The sequence below is a fragment of the Martes martes genome (genome assembly GCF_963455335.1).
Source record: "Martes martes genome assembly, chromosome: 6".
Lineage (NCBI taxonomy): Eukaryota > Metazoa > Chordata > Mammalia > Carnivora > Mustelidae > Martes > Martes martes.
Genome location: NC_137893.1, coordinates 68,241,729 through 68,251,264, shown reverse-complemented (window position 1 = coordinate 68,251,264; position 9,536 = coordinate 68,241,729). Strand labels below are relative to the sequence as shown.

The window sequence follows — 9,536 nt, the reverse complement described above, 5'->3', positions numbered from 1 at the left end:
AGACATTCTTACTTCTACCCCTCTGCTCAGGGTTTGACTCTTCTAATTCTCACAGTCTTCTGAGCCAACATTTCCCGAATGAGGCTTTATCAGACATCCTATAAAGTTCTCCAGGAAAAAAAAATTCTGCATCAACAATGTTTTGGAGTTGTTGCATAATATATCCTGCTCTTGGAGAATAACATGAGGCATGACATATTAAAGACTCTGAGAAGTCCTGTTTCAACAAAAACCTGTCTATCATTGTTTAAATCTGCATTTAAAAAATTTATGTGCGGGGCTCCTGAGTGGCTCAGTGAGTTAAGCCTCTGCCTTTGGCTCAGGTCATGATCTCAGGGTCCTGGAATCATGCCCTGCATCAGGATCTCTGCTCACCAGGGAACCTGGTTCCCCTCTTTCTCTCTCTGCCTGCCTTTCTGCCAACTTATGATCTCTGCCAAATAAATAAACAAAATCTTAAAAAAAAATTATGTGGAGTTGCACCTTACGATATAGCTGAGTGTTCTTCTGGGATATACAGTGCCATGTTCAGTGGATTGGGGAGAAGTGTAGATTTATTTCTAGGCAGAGGAAACTATATTTTTAAAAGTAATGACTGATTTATCCTTTGCAATTATATTTATTCCTATATCTAAGGCACTGTATTCCTTAATGTCTCAAAATTATATATATTAGGATGAGTTTTAATTTAGAATTCTGTTTTCATTTAGCTGTGTGATAATACTTTAGTTAATTGGAAAGGAAAGAATAATTACTTCCAAAGAAAAATTAGACTTGAAAAATATGTTTACAATAAATAATTTTTAATTAAGAAAGATAATAAAGTCAATAGAAGTTATCTTTCTATCCAGAAAGAAAGAAATGGAGTGAAATAAATTCATTTCAGCTAACTTCAAGGACAAACTAAAACATTACTTCTTTATTTATGGAGATTGATTGGTTTATGTTTATATCTATGTTACATCTATCCATATTATTTGTACTTCAGAGACCTCAAATTAATTTACAAATAAGTTTTCCAAATAAGCAATTATGAATTTGAAAAGCATTCAGTAAGAAATGTGGGAATTACTAGAGACCTGTTGGAAAAGATTTAGGAAGAAGACAGAAGCAAAATGTACATAAAAGATGTCAGTGCCTTTACTAGTAACAGCTTGTAAGAAACACTTGGTTCAATGCTGAACAAGCATGTGGGATAGGTACTTGTTTTTCCAAAGAAAATCATATACTGGTGTCCCTGGAATGATAGTAGGTCTAACTTATGTGATTTTTTTTTTAAAAGGAAGAAATATTACAATGGTGAGATGTGGATCATTATCACTTTACAAAATAGTCCACTATTTCCAAGTTTCAATTATTAAAGGAAAGGGAGGAGATATCCACTTAAGAATATAGTACATTTACTCAGTAATCATTGAAATGGATGAATCCGGCTTACAATCCAGTTTGGGGGTGGGGTTCCACAAAGACAGGGATTCTAAAGGGAACATTATGAAAAAGAAACAGTCCAAACTCTTAACTATGACTATGAAAAGTGATGTGAAATTAGGATGCAAATAACATTGCTGAAAATTAAATTATATAATATTTGAGCTTCAGGAGACATTAGAGAACAAACAGTATGAAACCTTAACTTTCTAGCTGAAACGCTGTGAGATACAAAGGAATTCAAAGATTGCCAAAATACTGCCAGATGGCAGGACCAGGAGAGAATTCAGAAATCCCAACTTCTGTGCTCTTTTCCTTCCACCTCTGTATCTTCTCTGTCTCAGCGAAGTAATAAACAAGCAGCCTAATATTTTCACAGAATTTTAACTTATCCACGGAATATTCTGTTGACTTCATTCTCTCCTTTTCCTACACTCTCCTATAGAAACACTAAATAAAGAAGGACTATATTTCTTTTTGAATTAAGAAGTTTTTTGTTTTCCCCACCACTTAAACCGTGGTGCCCTACAAAGCATGTCCACAATCTCATGACACCACACAGCCCACTGCCACAGCACCATTCATCCTTCCTACCCACTGCCTGCGTTCAGTTAAAGAAGTCATTCTTGGTACAAATCAATAGTGCGTGTCCGAGATGAGAAGATCTCCCGACTCAGGCAGAGTTTCAGTGCCTTTCTGAACCACCGGTAGGAAAAAACATAGATGATAGGGTTGCAGGCTGAGTTGAAGTAAGCAAACCAGATAAAGATGTCAAAGATCAGTGGTGGTGTGCTGAAGTTAAGAAGGCTGTCAACCAGCGTGTCAATGGTGAAGGGAAGCCAACACAAGAGGTATATCCCCACAGCAATGCCCAGAGTCTTGGCTGCTTTTCTTTCACGTTTGGTAGCCCCAGCCAGGTTTTTGCTCAAGGTGTTGATCTGTTGAGCCTGCCTTGTGGCAACCACAAAAATCTTGACATACAAGCTGATCATGATGAGGCAGGGGAAAAAGAACATAGGAAAGTTTAGCCAGCCCCAAAACTTATTGAATAGCAGTTGGCAACTGCCAACACAAGGCATCTCTTCCAGCCACTGACTGAGCGCATTCTCTACCACATCTGTGTAGAGGAAGAAGGCAGTGTAAACTGCTGGGATCCCCCACCCTGCCAGGATGTACCTGACGGCCACCCTGACCGTGAACTTGGAGGGATAGATCAGGGGCTCGCAGATGGCACAATGGCGGTCAATGGAAATGAAACAGAGATGGAAGATGGAGGTGAGGCAGAAGAGGGTGTCCAAGTAGGTATGCAGGCGGCAGAGGAAGTCTCCAAAATACCAGCAGCTCTCTACTGAGCGAACGGTGCTGAGGGGCAGCACTAGCAGACCCAGAAACATGTCAGCCAGGGCCAGGGAAAGCAGCAAGAAATTGGTGGGAGAGTGAAGCGCTTTGAAGTAGGACACAGCAAACACCACAAACAAATTTCCTAGGACCGTAATCAGCATGCCTAGTGCACAGGCCAGGTAGATGGCCAACTGAATGTCCAGAGGATGGATTGTCCTGGGGCAAGACCCATTCACCTGGTAGCAGAATGCTGTGGAATGTTCTTCAGCACCCTGGATGAGGACAGCGCTCATTTATGATTTCTTCTTTCCTCTCCCTCTGGGAACTGGCCACCTGTCCCACCCCCCAAAAAAAGATACAGAGGAGAAACTGAAGAGTAGTTTGGAACCTAGTACAATTTCCTCAGGTACTGAATAAAACGTGCTCCAAACATCAAAGCAACATGGGATTTAAGATCTCATTAGCATCACTTCTCTGCTAACTCTGTTTTGTCTGACTGGGCACTTTTGAAATTAGTGTAGACTATATCTTCAAGGAAAAAGAAGAATGTAAGCTAAAGGTTCCCACAAAGACAGAACAGGCAATGTCACAGTAGGCATTATACAATTATTGAGAGGGTGCCTCTGCCATTTTGATAAGTTCACCCATTGTCAAATGTAAAGTGAGGCTTTAAGTTATAAGTCTGAATCAAGGGAAGAATTCATTCTTTGTAACAAATCATCATTTGGGGAAGGAGTAACTTCTGGCTCCTCCCTTCAAGAATTAAATAAAATGACAGTAAAACCAACACCTTAAGCTTTTTAAATACATGTCAACTTTCCCAAGAAAATAATTCAAAATGTAAATAATTAAAAGAGTAGATAATGACCCGATTTCAGTTCTGCCTCTTAAAGAGAACACACATTGTTTATACAACTCTAAAGAGCTATGTGGTTTGAAAAAGTATTTCTTCTATCTTAACACTAACCTGTGAAATTTTGAACAAGTTCTAATAAAATTAATTCAACGTTTCTAAGCTACTTACATAGGTAGGAATCAGAATCACTTCATCAGAAGAAGCCCTTCTTGTAGCAGGTGAACATAGGTATGTGGAATTCTCTCCCAGCAGCAAAGATGACAGATGTGCAATCAGGATATGATTTTATACTCCAAATAGAAACTCGTCCTATGTGTGGTATGTCACACAAATGAGGGCTAGAGGAGCACCAAGGGACCTAGTTTGCACTATTCACACATCTCAGTAGTTCGAGGCTCCTACTCGGGACAGGATCATTTATCCTGCCAATTAATTAGAGATAATTGAAGACACTCGTTTTATATGTTCTTTAGTTTTATTTTTGGTAAGTTTCATATATCCCTTCTACTTTAGGATTATTCATATATACTTTTTTCAACAAAATAGTTGAGAATAATTGATTGTAAGCGTTTTGTTTTGTGACCCCCACATTGCATTCATCATAATTGTTTTTTTTTACACCTCTTATGTTTTATCTTGGTTAAAGAAATCACAGTAGATGAAACAGTGCCCTGAACACAGCAGTTAGATTCTGGTTCTGTTACTGCTTAGGTCATGATTTATACCCTTCATCCCTCTGTCTTCTAATTGGTAAGAGTACCTATAATTAGACTCACATGTCCCTACTTCACATGGATATTATCAAGGAAAATAATATATTCAACCATATTCTGCTCTCTCTGATTCCTGGTACCAAACCTCTAGAGGATGAAATGCCTCTTTATGGCCTTAGAGAGATCATTACACAATATAAGTCAAAATGACATTGCAAAAATGACATATTCTAAAGGTGACAAGAGATTACATCTGCCAGCAGAGCCTTTCATAGAAGGTGTAGAGGTCAAAAAGAATGAAGGAAAGAAAATGAAAAAAAAAAAAATGAAGGAAGTTGGCAGGCATCTCTACCTTCTCTACGAAGCCTGGGCTAAACCCAGTAGTGACTGCTGGAAATTTGCCTTGTACCAAGTCCATGTGCACGGAAACAGATTTCTAACTCCAGAACTTGATAATCAGACCAAGAAGGATCCTGCATTACCACAAACAATGACACCCCTCAGTTTATAAGGCATAGTCCATCTGCAATCAGCCAGGAAGTCCTACAGTTCTAAGTTTAATGTGACCAAGAGAGTGTGAAAAATAGGGACAAAACCCTTACAAACAAAATAAGGCCTGAAGGAGGAAATTCTCTCTTAAAAAAAAAAAAAAAAGTTTTGTGTTTTTTGTTTGGGGGGATGTATTACATCAAACCTGAAATGCAATATGGAATCACAAGTCTATTTGGAGATACAGAATTTAAAAAAACTATTTCTAGTTTTGTGATCCCTGGATGAGAGATTACCTAACTCTCTGCACCCGGTTTTCTCATCCATTAATTGAGTATAATACACTACCTACACCACAGTTTTATCATGACGATGAATGAGTATTAAGAACAGTTCCTGTCACAGAGTAAGCAGAATTGGACATACAAGAGTGTCTGTGGATATGATTTCAGACCTTGTGTCAACCCTCCCAAGTTAGGGCTCTCGTCCCCTCTTCCACTCACATTCAGAAATACATTCCAGTTACATATCAGCCAGGAGCAAAAGTCATTGGAGTCTAGAGCTTCTAGGTTTTCTTGCTTATCTCAGGATTCAGTGATGTTCCTTTCCCCCAGCTTTCCTCAAAGGGCTATTTATTTTAAGAAACAGGCAATAAGTGTAAGGGAAATATTTATGAGATAGTCAAAGTGTTGTTTAGATTTAGGATTTTAACAATTAGTCTTGCTATTTTAACATCACTAAAGCCACTGGTCTAGGCCACAAGACAGGAATATTAATGTTTTCCCCCCCAAGCAATGTCAGACTCCCTTGCAATAAACTATGTGTTTTGGTCCAGCGAGAGAAAGGTGTGACTAGGCGATATTCTAAAAAAGAAAAAAGTCTAACCAATGATCTCCAAGGAACGCGTAAATCTTCAGCAATGTTTGGGACAGGCAGTTAGTAAGTGTTTAAGAATTGCCTCTGCTCGTTGTTGTAGAGTCTAAAACAGCAATCACTGTTGATGACTAAGGTCTGAGGAAGTGAGGGTTTTCTTTCCTTTCCTTTTCTTTTTCTTAACAGAAAGAATTGTAAAAAAAATTCCCTTGAAGATAAATAAATAAATAAGGTATTTCAGAACTTGTGTAAAGAGTATAAATTTTCCAGTTTTCAGCAGCCCCTCTGTAATCCAAAGACCAATTAAATGCATATGAAAGGAAAAACTTAGGTTAGCAGTAGATGAGCTAAAAACCATGGGCTTTATCAAGAGATAGACCTGGCTTTGAATCTTATAATATTGGAGAAGTTGTGTAATCTCTTAGAGGAACAGGGGTTTGAGCTAGAGGTTAAAGGGAATGCTATGATGAGATATTTCAGTGGTTGGAAATGTCTCCCTTGTTCAATCTGATGACACATTCCTTTGATCTAAAATGCAGACAGTTTTCCCTATACCCCAAGCTGGGCAAAACTGTCCTCCTCCCTATTTCCATAGCATATTGTGCCTGGCTCTGTCACAGAACATATTACCATGTTGTGTAATTAAGTGGCTACGTCTCTCCTGATAGACTGCAACTCCCTTGAAGCCAGGATTTCAGTTTTATTCATCTCTGAACCACAAACACTCAAAGTAGCCCTTGGCACATAGTAGATGCTCAGTACATGTTTATTGAACTGAGTGGTTTTCAATACAGAGAGCACGATGGCCATGACACCCGCCATCCTCCTGAGATAACGGCTGCTCTAGTCAACCCAGATACATTCTGGAAAGAAGAACATTGGATTTGGAATAATAATGGAATGGTTCACTTCTCCCAGGACTAGCCACCTCCCACTTGGGAAGAGTTTGTGGTGTTGTTTTGCGTAATAATTGAGCTGATGTTCACGGGCATCGTTTGTACATGACAAAAGTTCCTCATGAAGGTAAGGAGTGATTGTGACTGCAACAGAAGCTTCCACTTGCTCTTTCATTTCTCCTCTGTTTAGCTATGCTTTTAGTGGGCAAAAGAAAATGCTGGCCTACAAAAGGGACCTGTGGCCTCAGATCCGAGTTCCTTGATATTGTCTCATGTTTTATGCTATTCCGAGATAAACGACAAAATGAGTTATGGACTGAGTGAAGGGCTGCCCTTCCTGTTCAGTCCCTAGGTTCTAGCAGTTCAACCACCTTGTTGAATCCCTAGAGAGGAAGGAAGACTCATCATGGAAAGCGATGGTAAAGCGTTCCTGCCATCCTGCAGTGCTCTATGACCCCATCAGATGCAGGAAGGAGGTCTCGCTCAGCCTAAAGCCTGAAGAACTCCTCCTGCTTCTTTGATTCTTCAAACAGAAGGAGTACCCTAGCCTCTGGCATGTTGCCTTCAGGATTAGGGGCAGAGGAAATAGCCCCCTGAAGGACTGTATTCCTGCAACCATTAAAGAATAAACCAGAACTCTACTAAGCATCTCAAAACCTATTTTGATTTCAAATCCTGTCCCTTGATAATAATAATAACTTGCTGAAACATCTCAAGACCTAAATAGGCTGTATTCAAATGACCAAATAATAAGTACAGTCCTCAGGAGACACTTTTTAAAAAATATATCTATTTATTTGAGAGAGGGTGAGAAAGAGAGCACACAAGCAGGGAGAAGGGCAGAGAGAGGGAGAAGCAGACTCCCCGCTGAGCAGGGAACCTGATGTGGGGCTCGATCCCAGGATCCAGGGACCATGACCCAAGCCCCAGGCAGATGCCCAACCGACTGAACCACCCGGGTGCCCCACTGGAGGTTCTTAATAGTCAACAGAACCTGTAGATCCAGAGAGTACTGGAAATTCTCAACCTGATAGCGATATTATTAAACGTGTTTTGGAGTAATGAGTCACTCCCAATAAATAGTTTCCAGTGAGGGGAGAGTCAAAAAAGCAAAAACGTTCACAATAGCATTTAAGATTTATATATGTGTGTATATATATATATGTACATATTATATATTAGATTACATATGTTTATTAGATATTATATGGTTATATAAATGTATTTATATAATTTTATGCATAATTATATAAAATTATATAATTACATATCATTATATGGTTATATGTATTATATGATAATATTATATATAATTATATTAAAATTTATATAAACATATATATAAACATTAGAAACCTCTAGGGTTAAGATGTCCTGCCTGGATGTGTGATGTCATTTAGCCAGATCATAGAATGGAGGGGTTTGCTTAACCAAATATTCTGATATTACTATAAGAATTATTGTAATAAAATGCACTTAACATTAAAACCTCTGCTAATGGTAACAAGGTTTCTCTTTTCAACTTATCAGTGTCTGAAAGTTATCATTCTGAAAAGCAACCTTACTTCCTGCAAAAATAGGCCATGTTATAAATAAATTGCATTAGCTGCATATAAACAGCTCTAAGTTTGCAGTTATATTCTACTTGGCTGGAAGAGTCCTTCTATTGAATATCTGCATTTGAGAAATTTCCCAATCTGCCATTACAAGATAGTGAACAATATTTCTATATGACCAAATCGTTCTATGAAGCACTTCCACTACTGAGTCACTAGGAAAGGGGAAGGAAGATCTATTTCTATTCTCAGGAAGGTCACTCTATGAGCATGAAAACTTCATTTTAAAGGTTGCAAATGTTTCTGAGTCAGCAAGTCATTTTCCTCTAAGCACCTCTGTTGGCCCTGTCCCCACGTTCCCTAATACAACATTGTACACATATGACCAAAGAGAACAGGAATTAAATTCAGATCAATTTCTTCTTTATAAATAGGCTCTTTCTTCCATCTTCTCTCCCAAGAGAAGGAGCCCCCACTTGTCTAACCTTATAATTGTTTATTTCTGTGAATTTGAGTAATTCTCATTTTCTCCAGAGTTTCTATGTTTCTGTTATCCAGTGAACATGTTCAAAGATTTTGATGGAAACGGAACCATACCAGACACTGTGGGATACAAAAATAGAAAATAGCGAGGTACAGTGTCATACAAAAGAAGCTTCTAGTCTAGTGAGGAACCAACACACCTGTGTACATTCAACTCTGATACAAAGCAGGAATCAGAGAAACAGGTTTGTGTGTGGTAGGATGCACATAGAGGGAGGATGCTGGATACGTTGAGTTTGAGATCTTGATGGAACATTCAGAATGATACTTCATTGGTAATAAGAAATGAGGGACTCAAGTTTGGAAGAAATGATATAGCTGGAAATAAATACATTTGAAAGAAATCTACATAGAGGTGAATATTGAGGCCGTGCGCTTAGCTAAGGTTAAAGCAGGGCTTCTCAACCATGGAACTCTTGAAGTTTGGGGCCAGATAACCTTTTTTTGTGGGGGCTGCTCTGTGCATTGTAGAGTTGAGCTGTATTCCTTAGCTCTACCTTCTAGATGTCAGTAACACTTCCTCCTTGACTGTGAAAACCAAAAATGTGTGCAGACATTGCCAAAGGTCCACAAGGGGCAAATATGTCCCTGGTGGAGAAGAACCCCCAAATTAGAGAGACAGGGTGATAGTGTGAAGGATGAAAAGAGATTATAAAGGACAAATTAACTTTATGGGGTAGAAAAAAGAGAAAGAAAGAAAGAGACATGAAGAGGCATTTGAGGCATTAAGTATTATCCTAGAACTCTGGGGTAGGACAGGGACTGCAGTTTGTGAATGAAGATCAAGCTTGGTGAATGATTAGTATGTACACACAGACCCTCAAAGAGGTGGGAATACCAC

At 38.8% G+C, this 9,536-nt stretch overlaps 1 protein-coding gene across 1 annotated transcript; it reads right to left on the bottom strand.

The window, feature by feature from the left end:
- Positions 1–2,048: 2,048 nt before the first annotated feature.
- LOC308344700 (trace amine-associated receptor 5) lies at positions 2,049–3,062 on the bottom strand (the record flags this gene model as incomplete). The annotated part of the gene is made up of 1 exon (XM_080806444.1): positions 2,049–3,062. One exon carries the CDS (start codon positions 3,060–3,062, stop codon positions 2,049–2,051), a length of 1,014 nt encoding a protein of 337 aa, XP_080662570.1.
- Between the last annotated feature and the right edge of the window lie 6,474 nt (positions 3,063–9,536).